The sequence below is a fragment of the Pantherophis guttatus genome, chromosome 7 (assembly GCF_059756535.1).
Source record: "Pantherophis guttatus breed Tessera chromosome 7, ASM5975653v1, whole genome shotgun sequence".
Taxonomy (NCBI): domain Eukaryota; kingdom Metazoa; phylum Chordata; class Lepidosauria; order Squamata; family Colubridae; genus Pantherophis; species Pantherophis guttatus.
Window position 1 is genome coordinate 29147763 of NC_142069.1, and position 17451 is coordinate 29165213.

General features: G+C 40.3%; 1 protein-coding gene across 2 annotated transcripts in view; it reads right to left on the bottom strand.

Annotated features, from left to right (window-relative positions):
• Positions 1-3927: 3927 nt before the first annotated feature.
• ELFN2 (extracellular leucine rich repeat and fibronectin type III domain containing 2) overlaps positions 3928-17451 on the bottom strand; it is a 174963-nt gene continuing 161439 nt past the window's right edge. For both annotated transcript variants that reach the window (XM_034403037.3, XM_034403038.3), the window contains one exon: positions 3928-16496. In XM_034403037.3, coding sequence (XP_034258928.1) covers positions 13501-15915 — 2415 coding nt within the window. In that variant the 5' untranslated portion in view covers positions 15916-16496 and the 3' untranslated portion in view covers positions 3928-13500. The remainder of the gene's footprint in view (positions 16497-17451) is intronic.

Below are 17451 nucleotides of genomic sequence, written 5' to 3' on the forward strand. Positions count from 1 at the left end.
TGGAAAATTGATAGGGGAATTTTAAAATGTGCACACTCTTGAGAAAAGCTAATAGATTGTGTGTGGCCTGTTGCAAGGAATACTTTAAAATAAAAAAAAAGAAGAAGCAAAAATGGCGATATATTAGGGTATTCTGCTCACTTGATGATGAAGTGAGAATTGGGTATAAAAAGGAAATTGCAAGAAGGGATAGAGTGAAGAGTGAGTGGGTGCTGAATGAATGCTGATTAAATACAAAAATAACAGACCAGAATGAAAGAAGTGCTTTGAATGGCATGGCCGCTACAGTGGGAATGAATGAAGATCAAATTGCAAAACAAAAATATGACAGAAGAGTAAATGGATTGAGAAGGTGAAGAGGAAATAAACCATGGTGGAATAGGATCGGTGAGATTCTGATAAAAAAAACAACAACAAGAAATTTAATGAATAAAAGTCATTGGATAACAGGGTATATGGTTGTGGTGGAAGCAAGAATGATATCCCAGATTACAAAGGTATGTAAAGGCACAGTAAATGATGTTGGTCATTTCTTTTTCTTATTACACATGTTTAAATTCTTCGGCTTCTAATTTCTTACTTCTTACTGTGTTCTGCAATGTTTCCTGAAAGGAAAGAATATTCTGTAGGTCTCTGGAGAATCTTGTGTTTCTAAAAAACTACAGAGGCTCTGGAAGGATCATTCTATAAGTTTAAACTATTTAATAATGGGAAAGGCAACTTTACTCAAAATGGGAAGGCACAAAGTCTCCTGCTGGAATATTGTTAACACTGGGACCCAAAATAGGTATTTGAATGTCATAGATGGTAATACCTCTACCTAATAACTCTTTCAGCCTAGGGTCAGCAAACCTCTCTGGCTTAGTACGATAGGTATTGGTGTCCCCCACAAATTGCCAATATGCATATGTTATATTATTATGGAACTTGTATGGCTTATATTGAATGCATATTTCACTTTATACAACTTATACAGATAGTCCTCAACTTACGACTGGACGCTTAGTAACTTTACAAGCTCTGCCTACCTGGGAGATACCTACAACCTGGATTCAAAATTCTGATGGTTCACTCTCCCCAGTCACATGATCATACTTCAATCTCTTGGCAATTGGGTTGCATTTACAGCTGTTTGCAGTGTACCAGAGTCATTTGACTGCATTTTACAACAGTTTTGTTGAAAACTGCAATTTACTTCTAGTTTTGGGCAAAACTACATAGTTTGCTTAAGGACTGTGAATTCATCTAATGACTGCGATGATTTGCTTAACAACTACCACAAGAAAGATTGTTAAATTTGGTCCGTCGTATGACCAACCCACTTTACAACTGTCATGAGTTACAAGAATGATGGGCATGCTCCATGATGGTTGTAACTTGAGGACCAACTGCACAATGATCCTAGGCAGCCCACAGCTAGAGCATGTTTGAGGAGACATGAGGGTCGTGTTGTTATACTTTCTTGCCTGATATCACTAAACTATTATGACCTTTTTGGCAATTTTAGGGTAAATGAATATCCTGCTGCTAGGAACATTGTGTTTTCAATAACTGCTTTAAAATACTGTCTGTCTCTTCTAATTATCCATAAAAGCAGCTTTTGAAAAGAAGGTAAATCTGGGGTTCAATGTATCTTTTTTCTTCTTCTAAAAAATACCTCCAGGGTATACAGTAGACAAGGTCTAGCAATGTTCTTGAAAATACAAATCATGCTTAAGGTTAGCGCTTTGCTTTAGCACGCTAGATTCCCATTTAAAAAAATAGAAGAAAAGTTAAAAATGAAACCATTTTGGGGATCGGTTATTAGAGTATTGGGCTGGGCAACAAGGGAAGTATTTTCAGGCACATAGGACTCTATGGGCATCAAGTTGGGATCCAGCCACTTGCGCAGGTTGGGTATTGCAGAAATGATTGACTCAGTTATTAGTGTTCACATTTCTCCCCAAATGGAAATGTGCTAATCACTAGACATTATAATCAAAGAATGAAAACAGATTGCCAAGTCACTCAGGCATCCTTTTTCTTCCTGCTTCTTTCTGCAATATACAAAGCCAGTCATGTACTGTGGAACAAAAAGATACTTCAGACGTGATGAGATTATCTCCAAAACAGAAGCCTGTTTTACATTGAAAACTGAGAACTGAGCCACCTGAATCAATGCAACACTTAACACTGAGGCGCTAAATGAAACTCGCCCGTACCATATTTTGAAGGCTTGTGATCATAGGACCTGCCAACTATTCTCCAAAGAGAGAAGGCAGGGAAGCTCATGTTGGTATGCTGTCTCTGTATTATATTGGCAAACAAGGTTTATATGATAAACATTTTTTTTTAAAGAAAGCCTTTGTTTCGTGTCAAGGGACAGTAAACCATAAAAAGTAGAAATTGTGCTGGCAGTAACATTCGCTATTGGGAAGGGCAGGGTATATTCTATGAGCTCCTAGATGGTTTATTGCTTTTTCATAAATTTGAGGGGTGTTCCTTAGCAACACATTGTAGGTAGAAGATGGCATCTTTTTGAGCTGTGTTTCAAACTAAACTTGGTAATTCTGAATGTTGTTAGCATTGGAAGAAATCTTATAGGTCATTACTGAAGAAATCAAGAGAGAACTCCCCAGCAGATGGCTGTCCAGTCTTCGTTTAAGAAATCTTCATTAAGGATAGCTTAACATTCCCCTCATTAATTGTCACACTGCTTCTAATTCAGGAAATATCCCCTGGTGTTTAACTGCTATCCAACCTGGTATAATTTATATTTATTTATGAGATTTAATCCTGTTCTGGAGTAGCAGAAAAGTAGGACAGCCTCTTACAAAATGGGCAACAGAGACTAAACAAATCAGCAAAAATGAGAACTAAAGAAATCACAGATTTGCATGTTCTTAGGAAGAATTATTATAATTTCCATGCATCACATCAATCCGTGGCAAAGATTGTGACTGGATAACCAGTGTCGTGCCTTCTATTGGCTGCCCAGGTCCTGAGAGATCAGGAGTAACTTAAAAGCTAGTGCTGCTTTCTCCCTTTCTAGTATAGTTATTTGCCTTTGAATCCAACTCTTCAAATAGATGACATGGACACACTGATTAAAAAGTATTCTTTTTCTATATGACACCCTCTCATATTTGAAAAAAGAATATTACAATGTGCTGCAGGGATGAGTGATCCTTCAGTTGTTCCTGAAGGACTCACAGTTCTTATATTTTTGTCTGTGCAGGCTAAGGCTGATATTAGTTCAGGTTCCAGAATATTTGGACAATGTTGGCTGAACAATGACATCTATTTTTGTCATAACAGCCTTTCTGTGGACAGCAAGAATCTATGAATATAGATTCAATCCAGTTGGTTCTTCTCTGGTCTCTCCACATACAAAGTTAACCTCTTTTAAGATCTTTTTATCCAAAAGAGCGCAACATAGGTGTGCTTTACATTCATTGGTTTCTGTGAGCTTAATTGTAAGTCTCTGTGTCTTAAGATTTAAAGTATAGCCAAAGTATAGTAAGCATTCTCCTCTCCCATATTGGGAGCCACCCAGAGTTATAAGGTGTGCAGCTATGTAAATATTTTAAATAAAATAAATATAGTGCAGTGTAAAGAAGCAAGGTGGCTGACATGAGATTTTTCAACAGATGCTAAGTACCCACAATAATACAACCATGTGTCTCCCTTTTACCTCCTTATGTTAAGCACTTAATCTTGCTGTGAAGCCATTGGCAACCTTTTTCTCCATAAATCTAATCCTCTCTTTTAACGATGGCTATTTTTACATCTTACAATCGTAAATTTTATGCTTTAATTATACTTCCTTTTTGCCAGTCTTTAATCTCTCACAAGTTATTCTACAAAAATTGTACTCGGCTACAAATTCTTTTTTTGACAAGATGGAGAGCAACAAAAATCAAGCATCCACACTCTTAATCATTTATCTTTTTTTTTTTTAAATAAGAAATTTATTGCAAATATAGAAATCGATTTTCTCCATACAGGAATCTCCGATTCAAGGGAAAAAAAAAGTCGTGCCATTCAGTTTAAAATATGGAGTGTTGAGAAACAAAAAAAATATATATCAAATCAAAATTCAACCTAAAATAAAGTCAAATTTCAAAAATAAATCCCCATACACAACCAAGGTTCACAGGATTGTAACAGGAGGAGGAAACCCAAGTGGCTGGTGAGGACCCAAACCGGCAGCTGCCTCGAATTGTGTATTACATTCAAGGGGAGCAGAAGAGGGACTCAAGAAAGAAACTGGGGGAGGGGTTACCCCCGCTCTTGTACCCCAATTCTGTGCTTGTGGGTGGCAGGGCAAAGCTGAGATTCTACCCCTTTTATAATTGTCTCCTTTCCCACATATTGTGGCATCATAGACTGTCCCAATGTGTTGTCCTCCATATCTATGACAGTGTTTCTTCACCTTGGCAACTTTTAAGATCTGTGAACCTCAACTCCCAGAATTCCCACAGCCAACATGCTGGCTGGTGAATTCTGAGAATTGAAATCCACACATCTTAAAAGTTGTCAGGGTTGAGAAACACTGATCTAAGGAAGTTCATCCACCCAGATGATGAAACAAGAATGTGTATTTGTATTTGAGAAGGACAAACATCCCATTTGCAGTCTCTTTTCAAGATAAGGTTACTGCCCTGGAGCTTGTAAAGTTAAATCTTCATTGTGAATCAGATACAACAGATAGATGCAGAGTTTTCTCCCGGTTTGCAATAGAAAGGACTATTCATGAAGATACTTCAAGATAGTTAAGATCTGTTTCATGGAATAAAACATCACAAAGTACCTAAAAGCAAAGATTTTAAGAGCATAGTGGGGGTGAATTTTTCCTCAAACTCTGGAAATAGTCCCCCACAAAAGGAAAAAAAATAAAGTTCAGTACAAAATACTTCACAGTGAAATTCATTAAAGAACAACTTCCCAATGTTGTAGTTCATACACTGTGACTCTAGGGAGGCTGTTGTCCCTGACCCTGGAAGGATTGCACTTCTAGTTATGTGCAGCGTCATGGCTGTTGATCAATGGATTGTGGCCTCCATATAAACATGGGACTTTCCACATGGAAAGATGAGTTTACTATACACTATCTTTGCTACTCCTTTGCATCTTAGGCCAAGGAAACTGGAACAGATGTATCAGTTCTTGATTTTCTTTCTTCTGTGGCTGCTTCTTCTCAAGTAGTGGTGATTAACTCAGGGAAAGTTCCTCTTGCCATATTGTCTGAATAATGTACTGCATCATGTTATGCTTTTTCCATCTAACATATATATAAGCCTATATTTAAGAGGAGTGCCCACAATTGGCCAGTGATTCAAGAACCCTCCAACTTGCTCTCACTCCTACTCATACAGTATCTGCTTCTTCATCCAGATGTCTCTTTCAGCAGTTTAGTATACTATCTGTGCTAATCTTCCAGTGGAGCTCTCATCAAAATATTTCTTTTCACTGCTAACTTAAAATCTATTCTGATTATTTTTTCAGATAAATTTTTCTCTCCCCCACTTCAATATTTTTATTCTTACCACATCATAACCATACTTTCTTCTATTCTTTCATCTCTTCTCTTTATTTATTATTATTCTGAATTTGATCTCAGAAATTAATCATTAGGACGTATCAAAGAAGAGGTGAAAATCACTATCACTGAACTTTTGGTCTGTCTCAGGCTAACATAAAGCCAGTGAAGATTCCCTGGTTTCTTCTGCCTATTTCACTAATCTCTGTAGTCACCAAATGTTCACCCCATAATTCCCCATCATTTCACACATCCCTGCATTTCCTTGGCTCACCTTTCAATAGTACCAAGAGCAACAGTGCTTTGTAAGGGGGGAAGAGGGTTTACTGTTCCCTCTATTACCTTGATAAGTGGATTAATAATGTATTGGGATGCAAAGTCTCTTTTCTCTTGTTATCCACCACACTTGAAAGTAAGCGGTGGTAAAGATGAAATTTGGAGAGTGGGCAGGTGGTTTAGGGACAGCCTTTGAGGACAGCATGGGCTGGTGGGCTTTTATTTGAATTCCTAAAATCAGCTTGTAGAAATGATGCAAAAAATATGATACATATTTTTTTATATATAGGATGTGAGAATTTCTGAGTATCTAAGCTAGGGGTGTCAAATTTTTGGCCTGCGTGCCGAATGCTTCATGTGCTGGCCATGCCCACGCCCGGTTTAGCAAAGGGGGAAAAAGTCACGATATGTGATGTGACGACGCGAGTTTGACACCCCTGATCTAAGGGAATCATGAAAGAATTTGAACTAGTCAGTTAAGCGGCATCATTGAGGTTCTTTGCAACTACTGCTCTTGGGACATTAATTTTTTTATTTATTTAATTTTATTATACTTCTTCAGGATCAAAATCTAATCACCACCATTTCTGCTTAATCTTCCTAAGATTTTTTTTTATATTTTCCAGTCAGAAATAGACAGGGATTTATTCTGGCTTCTTAGGGACTGAAGTTTATTTATATCCAGCTTTCTCTATTGGTATAACAGTGTGTACTACTTTGTGCTCACAAGTTCAGGCAAAACTCTTTAAATTCTGCTGTGTTTGTTACTGGCCCAGTAGCAGAGAAAGTAGAGTAAAAAATGGTGAAATAGAGGGAAACAGAGAAGTGACTCTAATCACTTAGAAGTGATTCTAATCACTTAGAAGTGATTCTAAGACATTTTCAATAGAAAGGAATATATGTAGCTTAGGGTTGAACATCTACATAACTAGGAGATGAGACAACTGATATTTTTCTTTGCAATAGTGGCGAATATCTGTTATTTTTCTTTTTAGGGACACTTGAAAATCCTCAAACTGTACACCCTAGGTGTTCTCTAAACTTGGCTCTTTTTCTTGCAGATGATTCATCACTCAACTAAGTAACATCACCACTAGGTTCTAAGAATACCAAGGAGAAAACCACATTGTCACCAACACTGGAAAGGCAAGCTGCTGTAGATACAAAGGGAAGAAACTCCACCTTCTCTCACACTGATAATGTTACATGGTTGAGTTATGAAATGCTTCCAAGAAAATACCAAGTACAAAAAGCACCAAGGAGTCCACAGACATTGTCATAATAAAAGAATTCCAGTCCACCAGTCAACTTGTATATTGGATGGTAACTCTGCCTTAATTTTAGAAAAAACATACATGAATTTTGTTTTGTATCATTATATCACTTTCTGTATCTGAACTCAGTCTTGATAAATTATGGGTTCGTGACAGGGACCCAAAATTATGTGGCTAAATATATCGTGATATATGAAAGTTTTATTCCAGTTCTGGAAAGCAGTGGGATTAACCCAGATTTGAACAGTGAAGAATGTGAAGCAGCTTCATCTCTAGTCTGCTCCTCTTATTGGTTAAAGACATATTTCTCTTTATCTAGACTTAGTCTTGTTTCCAAAACCCCTTTCTATGTTTCTTAGCCTTTGCTTCTTTTCTATTCCTGTTGTGTTCATTACTCCAACCAATCTCCTTCTCTCCCACCATGTTCTCTCTCTTTTTGTGGAGGCCCCCTTTCTCATGACCTCCTATCTGCTCCATGCTGCTGTCTTTGAGAACTTCCAGTAAAGATTTTGCAAGCACATCAGTGCTGCCTCAGCCAACATTCCTTTACATAAATTTTCAATTGTTATTAATGAATATTTCACACCCATCTCTCAAGAAGAATTATCTGGCAAATGAAGCTGGGAGAGCACTGCAGTATTTACAAGAGTTAGGATCTAGTGTCTTCCAATTGGATCAAAACTTCAGTAGTGTCCTTTTTGCATGCCAAGATTCAGTATGGAAAGACCACTTCTTTGTTGTTCCCTTATTCTTCTCCAAATTGATCACAGGAAGACAGACTGCATCCAGAATCTGTTCCGTGAAACACACTTCCAAAATTCCGTCTTTGACGCTTCCGTTCCAATGATGTAAGAGGTCCTAGCAAAGAGAGCAGAATCCAACTCTGGCTTTCCCTCTTTTTTTTATCAGGATAAACAAAATGTCTATTGCTCCATAACAGTTACATTATGGACAACAAAAGCAAGTTGGAAGCTCTCCAGAAGAAATATCAAGTTTCCTCTCTAGTTTCCTCTAGGAGAAATTCTCTCCTCAGAGACATTTTGGGACTTGTAAGGAAAAACTATACTAGTGGGAAACTAAATGGGGTGTGTGTGTGTCTAAATGGGGTGTGTATGTGTGGGTGTGTTCATTTAGTGCATGTCTCCACTATAAAGGGCCTATCAAGAAGGTCATGTACACTATAGCAGTTATTTAATCATATGCAAAAAGAACAGGCAGTGTAATCTACTGTGTCCAAGGGGAGACTTTCTATGTAAACAAATTGCTTCAAATTCCCAAGGTGCCCTTAAAGAAGCCTTTTCATTTGCAAGACACCCTTAAAGTTTGAGTTTTTAATCTATTCCTGGACAGCAAATCTGCCTCTGCATCAGAAGAGCCAACTAGTGAACTAATGTTTGACCAAAACCCAGGAGCATTCTTCACCCAAAAGCCCTTGCTATACAAGCATTTCTAAAGGCTTATGAGAATTAATTGTTACAGGATGAGCATGAATTAATGGATTGGGGCCATGCCTCTGAAAATTAACCAAGCGGAAACCAACTCAGAGTTTTGCAAAGGCAGGTGAGTTACACTGGGAGGTGCTGTTTTTTGTAATGGCACCAGGTTTGGGTTCTCTTTGGAGTCCACTCCCTCCCAAAGTTTTCAAATCACAATGGTGGTCAGGGGAATATGAGGAAGTTAGGGGTGAGGTAAAAGGAAAGAGCAAAGGAGCATGATTAGGTTTAGTCTTGACAGACCAGCACATACACAAAAGATGTTTTTGCTCAGAAAAATACAATAAAATCATCATGCAGATATAATGCTTAAATCTCCTCTTCTCCAACTGTGGGTATACTTTGTAATTACTCCAAGTCTGAAAATAGTGGCAGGAAAGGGGTGGATACAAAACCAAAGGGAAAATATTATTTCCCCGTTATCTCCCCTTTCTACTCCTATCCCCTGCTGAAACAGTCCCAACTTGTGCAAACTTTACCCACAGACTAAGGCTTTCATTGTAGGGCATAAAAAGGGTATGGATCGCTTGTGCCCTATGAATGTCCATCTTCTGGAAGATGCTGGGCTATGGTCCCAATACCATTTTTTTCCGAATCTCAATTTCTATTCCTTTTCGGAGGGGTATCAGCAAAGCTGAAATCAGTAAAAAAGAAATCCCGATCTCTTACATATATTGTTATGCCACAGTAAGGATTTTAGGATGACAGACAGAGGCTGGAGTGAAGCAGTATAAATGGAAGAGGGTTTGTTTGTACCATGAATCCACAATCACCATTCTTTACCCTGATTCCGAGTCAAAAGGCAAATTCTCTTACTGCCTAAGGATTGCAAAAATCTATCTGGGATGGCATTTATATGCCTTTTAATAGAGGAAATGAAAGAATTTTTGGTTGTTCCGTTTCTACAGTAAAAGCTGTCATTCATTTGGGGGGGGGGAAGAATCCCAGGAATATTTTCTCATCCCACTCAAATATGAATAGCGACTTGCATTCTAAGATAGATTTGGACAATCCTGTGGCACTGTGATGACCCAGGACTCATATTCTAACTCTACATGAGTCCGTGTTCCTCAGCAACCCCAAAAGTCCATCACACATCCTTTGCCACAGCTGAAATATTCTAAAAATCTCCTTCTGGACAACCCTACTACTTCCACTTCCCTATCTTCTATTCCCTCCAATGCTTTTTGGGAATCGTAAACTGTGCTTGGTCCTGCTCTTATGTCTATCTAGGATCAGGCAAGCATGGAAGAAATATGCAGCCGCAGGGAAGATATTCCACTTACTTTAGGATGGGACCATGTGATGTCCTACAGCCCTAGTGTGCTTACCTACAGCCAACCCATCCAACATACTGAAAAGAATCCCCTAGTCTGTGATCAGTGTGTGACCAAACAGCACACAATACAGGAACATGCTGGCATGCAAAACGGCTGTGAAAAATGTCACCAATTTCTTATTAAAATTCACTGAGACCAGGATGGATGTTAGTATCCTTCCAAATGCATGCCTCCTGAATTTTCAACGAATCCTAACATACTCTTTTTATTTAGGATTCAACAAGTTTCTCTTACAGCCCATGTTTTTAGTATTTCCCAAGTATTTCACAAGTATTCATGTGTGGGATCCCAGATAGACTCAAAAATATATATTCCAGACATTTATCCTAGAATATTACAAAGGATTTACTTTTAGGGTTCATCTTACTGACAGAAAGGACAGCTGGATCCAATATAAGCCTCAGCTCCTAGGATTTGTTTTTTTGGAATCCATCACTATTATCTACTTTCACTTCACAAAATGTGTTTCTCAGGGTCCTTCATTGGATTCCTCACAAAATATCACAAGAATTCCTTTCTGGGATCACAGTCCTCTCTTGGTTTCATTATAAATGAATCCCTGAGATTTAATATAAACCAACAAAAGGCTGGCATTTCCATTTTTGAACTGATTTTTCTGTCTTCACTGTTTGGGTAAAGAGAAGGGTACTCCCCTATGGTTGCTGAAGCACAGTGTCTACCAGAAGTGAGGCTAGGATGAAGGAAAGGTATCTGCCCCCGACCACCCAGATATAATGGCTCTTCAACTTCTTGACTGTTTTCAGGAAGGAACTTTCCCCAAGAAAGGATGTGAATCCCCTTTCCCATGTACACTACACTGTTACCTTTTTGGTTTACTTCTCCACGTCACCCAGCATCACATATTATTTCTATTATTTTTCTGCAGGGAACAATTGGGGAGAGGAAATCTTGCAAGATAAAGACAGGCTAGTTCTGGCTGCAAGGCACCCATCTATCCTCAATTTGAGTGTGCAATGTAGGGAAGCATATTTCTTTTCTTGCAATGAAAAGGAAGTGGATCAATTTGGAGTCTTGGAGTCTAGAATTTCCCTGGCTCTTCTCAGAGGGCAATATTACCAACATAAATACTTCGAGAAGAGTTTTCTCCTGTGAAAGTCCTTGCCCAGTGGGGTTAATCATTGAAAACAAATAGCTAATGTATTCCGTGGCTGCAGCAGCTTGTGCTTTGTTGATGTGTTCTGAGATAAGCCAGCACCAGGGGAGAAAGTTAATCTACTAGTGATGCATTTTTGTTGCACCTATGAATTCTTGTTGCAAGGCAGAGGTGTGAGCAGTGGAAAAAGGATATGCCATATCCATTGTCATGGTAAAGTTTTATCAAATCAGAGATAAAAGGCTATAGAAACATTTAGAAACATGGAGCCTCTTTTCTCTTCATACAAGAAAAGATCATTTTGATACCATAGAAATCAATGGGATAAGTTAGCCATGATTTAAGTCCCCATGAATTCATTGGGAACCAAGTGCACCTTATCTAAACCAGATTTTACTCCGATCTATTCCTAGTAAAATACTTAATAATTTCAATCTTTATAATAAAGCAGAGCACCACAGAATGGTTCTCTATATATATGAACATGAATGTGTCAGAACGTATGTATACATCCACATCCACATTTACTTATCTGTGCCAACTCTTTAACTAATCAATCTTAACTATGGTGACTGAAGTTCTCATGAGAACAACTGAATAACTCAACTCATCCCTTCATCACTGGCTCTGAACCATTTTTTGCTGTATGTTCTCCCAAGAATATAAGGAAATATAGTGGTCAGAACTTGAATACAGCAGCTGCAAAAAAACAAAACAAAAACAAACCCAAGTCATGGAAAAGAAATGATGTCAGCAAGATGATAGGAAAATGGGCAAACCTGGACTGCCAACCAATGCAATCAACTGGTATCTATCTATGCCTTCATCCCATCCATATGCTATCTGGATGCTTTGTTGGCAAGTCTGTTAATCCACTATGCATTACCTTGTCTAGCTTAACCACTGAATGTTTTCTTGAAGAATTCCACTCTTTTTTCTTTTTCCCAGGGCAATCCTTCATTTTTCGGTTGCAAGATCATCCCAAGCTGTATCCTCCCAGCCTCTGCAGCATTCTATTTTTTCAATCTTGTTACCCACATAGGTCCAATTCTAGCATTGAGGTGTAATGTTTTTTTGTCATGGAATGTCATGGATCACAGCCAGTTATTTTCAGGGAAAGAGCCAAGATGGAGTCAGCCCTGTAAGGGAGCACAGTATATCCTGGGAAGGAGTTGTGTGCTATTCCCCAAGTCCATATGCTGAGGTTTGTTTGGAGTTAGAACTCCTTGAGATCTTAAGAGAGATTGCAGCTACTGCTCTCCTCTCAAGCTCTTATTTTGGCATCCCCTCTTGGCCAGGGCCAGACTGTATAATTCACTTTTCTTGGAAGACAACTGAAATTCTACTGAAATGTGGGGATACTCCTTGAGAACTAATGTTCTCTCCCTTCCTGACAAACAATGAAGGGCATAGAAAATACAGAGATTCTGTAATATATCTGCTTCATCTCATAATTCTTTCCCCAATGAAGGAAAAATTATATCCTGCATCAGCCTACAGAAATTGACAATCCTGAGCATGTGAGGATAGGCAAAGAAAGCTTTAGATGTTGTTCTTGCTTTTGCATGCACAAATCTCAACAAAGATTGACGGAATAGAGAGCACAGAAGATCCTGAGTGAAACCTTAATGTGTGTTACATCTTTGACTTGACTTTGGGATGTTTTAAATGTTGCCATAAGTGCACAAGCATCAGTGACTTGAATCCCAATATAGTCATGCCTCAGATATATGCACTTGGTCTGCTCCATCATGACTAAGTCTGGATTCAACCTATTCCATGATCAGTGCTAATGCAGCTGAGGTAATATTTCAGTAGCCTATCCACGTTGAGAGTATGTAGACCTTTCCCAGAGGTCAAGCATGCCTACTCACAGGAGAGGGCTGAATGCACATTTGCTACACAAATGCCCCCCAAACACAAAATTAGGTGACTGAAATGCTACTCCAGCTTTATGTGAACCTCTCACAGAAAACTATCTCCCATGCACTAGAGCATTGTTTGAAAGAATCCTGGCAAGCACAGGAAAGAAAGGGAAGGACATAGAAGCAGAGGGATCACTCTCCCCTTCACTTTTATCAGGGAATGAGTAAAACCACTTCCTTTTTTGGAACAAAATAAAAGTAACCAAAAAGTGATGGTTAGTGTCTTAGTCTAGGCCTGGTAAGCATCCCTCCCCTCCTGCCTCTGCTACCTACAAGTCCAGTAGCTCCTCTCACAGTCTTCCCCTTCTCTTCACCATAGAATAAAAGGAAAACTCTCCTCCCCACCATCTGAAGGAGTAACAGTGGTCCCTGTAACACAACAGAGACACTTCATTTCACTTGGGTTTTTTTTTTCCTGTTGTTTTTTTGTTTTTGTTTTTTTGTAAACTTTAAGAAATGGTTTCAGTTTCTTTTGTCAGGTTTTTTTTTTTCCACAGTCAGGTGAGGGAGGGTTAATTTGTTTGAACGGTCGATTTATCTTCCTTTTAACGAGGGAGTCACAACTTTTGTTGAGCAGATACACCTTTCCAATAATCCAAGATATCATGCAGATCTTCATCCTTGGCAAACTGGACTTTCTTTCTCAGGGCATGACCAGCTGCCATATAGACTTCCTCCCGGTGGTGCTTTTTGTAAGGTCGGAAACGCTCCCAGATCTTATGGGTGCTCTCGGAAGAGTACTCTGGGCTGGAGGAATAGCCAGAGAAGTAGTGTCTAGGTGAGAGCTGAGAATATGTAGAGTCCCGCTTGGAACGGGAGAGCGGCTTAAGAAAGGACACCCGTTGGCTTAAAGTGTCACCACTCTCTTCATAGTAGAGGGCTGGAAAGGAATGCCGGTGTTCACTGCAGTGGTAGGAAGGTTTCACTTCTAAGTGGTGGATGGCACCTGGGGACACAAGGGGAAGACGATCCAAAGGACTGTTGAGTGGACTTCCTTTCTCGATGTACTTGGAATCTGCTTTGCTCAATGGAGGATGATCAGGTACATCAAGACTGAAAACCTTAGCACTTTTGATGGAGCCACTGGATGAGACACTGCAAGTTTTCCTTGTCACAGCAGCATCTGCACTAAGCTGGCGCTGCAGGGGATGGTGGGAACTCTCCTTATATGGTGGAGAGAGAAAACTTGGTCGCTCCAACCCAGCAGAAGAACTGGTTGGTATGGACTGGCATTCAAAAGCCATGTCAGAATCAATACCACCCCCTCCTCCCAAAAAGGAAGCCGAGTCCAGCTTCAGGGCATCAATGCAATTGTTGATTATCTGATTCACTTTGTCTACTTCCTTGGCAATTGTTGAGATTTCAGCTGCTGAACCTTGGCCATTATCCAGTTCATGCAGATCATCATCCCGCTGTGACCTGTCCAGCCCATCCCCACCACCGGTCCTAACCTCAATGTAATTGCCTTTTGTGGTGACCTTGGGAGTTTCCATGCCAGTTTCCATAGATTTGGATGAAGGCAACTTCTCTCCAATCATGGATGGAAGAGAGGACATCCGTGAGACAGGAATGACTGGTGGTTCCCCCAATTTCTGTGATGGATGTACAATTGAACTGGTATCAATATCTGAACCATAGCGCATCTCCAAAATAGTTTTCTTGACATTGAGAGATTTTTGTTTTTCCTCTTGCATCCTACGCTTCCTCAAGCAATAATAGACAATGCCAAGAATAATAACCATCCCAAAAAGGCAGCCTAATATGGTCATGATATAGTGGGTAGTGGTGGATGTACTGGGTATTGGCTCTTCCCTCCCTTTACTCCTTGTGGCAAATGAAAGGCAAGTGTGGTTATAACGTTTGGAGTTCCGGATTGAAGCAACACAGAATGTATAATCTGTGTGAGCCTTCAAGTGGGTGAGAGTGACTGATTCCTTCTTTTTTTTTAGAGTCATTACATCAGATATATAGCTGTTATTGTACTGAACCAGAACATACATCTTGCTAAAAGGAAATGGAATGGTCACCACTAAAACAGCTGAGTTGATGGATACGTGCTGGAGCTTTATGCTGGGGTTAGAGGAAGAATCAGTAGTGGAAGACGCTGGAGGTTCAACGGAGAGGAAATCCCCTGGGCTAATGCCTGAGTTTTCAGCATTGTCATCTGGATCCCTTTGAGGATCTGTTATGAACTGTGTAGGTCTGATCCTGGAGATGGGTGGAAAGGTTCCATCTCCACACATTGACTTGAAAATTGTGATGGCATTGCGGCTGTGGTGTGGCCGAGGCATCAGAAGCGGATAACCAGCAAACTCCCGGGGAGTCTCACACTGTAGGCGATCATAGTTTTTTGTGACATTGTTGAAGGCTACCAACCACATGAGGAAGCCATAGAGGTTGCAGTCACAGTTGAAGGGGTTCCCCGCTAGCTCACATACCATCAGGTTGTTCAAGCTGGTGAAGGTGCTTCCATCTAGCCGGCTGAGACGATTGGAAGATAGGTCAATACTGATGAGGCTAGGGCATTCCATGAAAGCATTGGGGGTAACCACCTCAATCAGATTGTGCTGCACAAAGAGGAACTGGAGTCGGCCCATGCCACGCAGCATGCCCTCGGTCAGATTGGTGAGTTTATTGTAGCCCAGCTGCAGCACCTGCAAATTTGTCTGGCCCATGAAAGCTCCATCCTCAATGTAGGAAATCTCATTTTTTGTTAGATTCAGATCTGTCAAATTACCAAAGCGGTTCAGAGAGGAGTAGAGCACCACCTTAAGTTTGTTCTCATTCAGCCTCAGGTCATGCACAGTGCTGTTGATATGCTGGGGAATAGTTTCGTAGGGTGGTTGATTCTGACTGCAGATAGCAAGCCACACATAGCCTTTGTCTCCTTCGATCAGCCAGCAGTCACAGTGGACTATCCCAGGAGCAAAAATAAAGAGCAGGGTGGCCACCCAGAATCCCAGACGGAGCATGGTGGGCTTACAGCACCCCCTGTAGGCAAAAAGGAGCAAACTCACAGCCAAAATTAAGGGGAAAAAAAATCAAAACAGCAACAAATGCCCTTGAAGTTCAACAACTGAAGGGCATGGACACCCCAGTTCTGTTTGACGCCACTATCATCTTATGTGCCTAGTTCCATAGACAGATGTCTATGAAATTGAATTAGCTCTTGAGATCAATCAGGATAAATACTGAACTCCAAGAGGGAAAATATATTTGTGTGTGAGTATATTCTCAAAGCCAAACAAAAGCCAAATGTTCAACAACAAATCTTCTTTGTCCGATTCCTCTATACCCTCCTTTCAAAAACAGCATGATGTGATTAAATGTTCAAGGCAGGGCTGCCCTGGTGTCAGGAACGTTGCTGGCTGGATGCAGCTGCTTCCTCCACTTCCTCTCACAGTCCTCTTCAAAGTGCTTCAGAACTTCACATCAAATTTGTTAAAAAGAAAGTAAGAAAGAGAGGAGCAGAAAGTAGGGAGGGAAAGGGAGGGAGGGAGGGAGGGGAAGAAAAAGGGAGAAGGAAAGAGATAAATCCATCTGTCGCTGAAATCTGGAAAGGAAACACACAAGAAATAAGGGTTATCAATTAAAAGGGAAAGCTTTGAAACATAAAAAAAAAAGGCAACTAGATTTCTTAGTCCCAAGAGGAAAGGGAGAAGCGGAGTGGAAAGCAACGAAGGCAGAAAAGGGGGTGAATGGAATTAATATTTCATATTGCCCTGGTGGCGCAGCAGACTAAAGCACTGTTATTAACATCAGCTGCCTGCAATTACTGCAAGTTCAAATCTCACCAGGCTCAAGGTTGACTCAGCCTTCCATCCTTTCTAAGGTAGGTAATGCATTGTAAGCCGCCCTGAGTCTCCGGAGAACGGTGGCATATAAATCAAATAAAAAAAAAATGTCTATTGTCATTTTCATTTTTTCATTTTATTTGATTTATATATCGCCCTACTCCCGAAGGACTCAGGGCGGTGAACAGCCACAAGATAAAACACATAAATACAAAATTTAAAAGCAAAGTAAAACCGAATTAAACAATTTGGCCCAAGACAGATTTAAAACACCCCAATAATTTAAAACAAATTAAAATTTACATTTTAAAAAGGGAAAAAAGGGAAAAGATTAGGCCAGGCCAGCCTGATGGAATAAAAAGGTCTTAAGAGCGCGGCGGAAGGTGCGCACATCCGGGATCCTCCGTATCTCTGGGGGGAGCTCATTCCAGATAGTAGGTGCCCTCACAGAGAAGGCTCTCCCCTGGGGGCGTCAGTCAACATTGTTTGGCCAATGGCACCTGGAGGAGCCCCTCTCTATGAGAGCGTACCGGCCGGTGGGAGGCTATTGGTGGCAGCAGGCGGTCCCGTAGGTAACCAGGTCCTAAGCCATGGAGTGCTCTAAAGGTGATAACCAAAACCTTCAAGCGCACCCGGAAGACCACCAGGAGCCAGTGCAGCTCGCGCAGGAGAGGTGTTACATGGGAACGCCATGTCGCTCCCATAACCACCCGC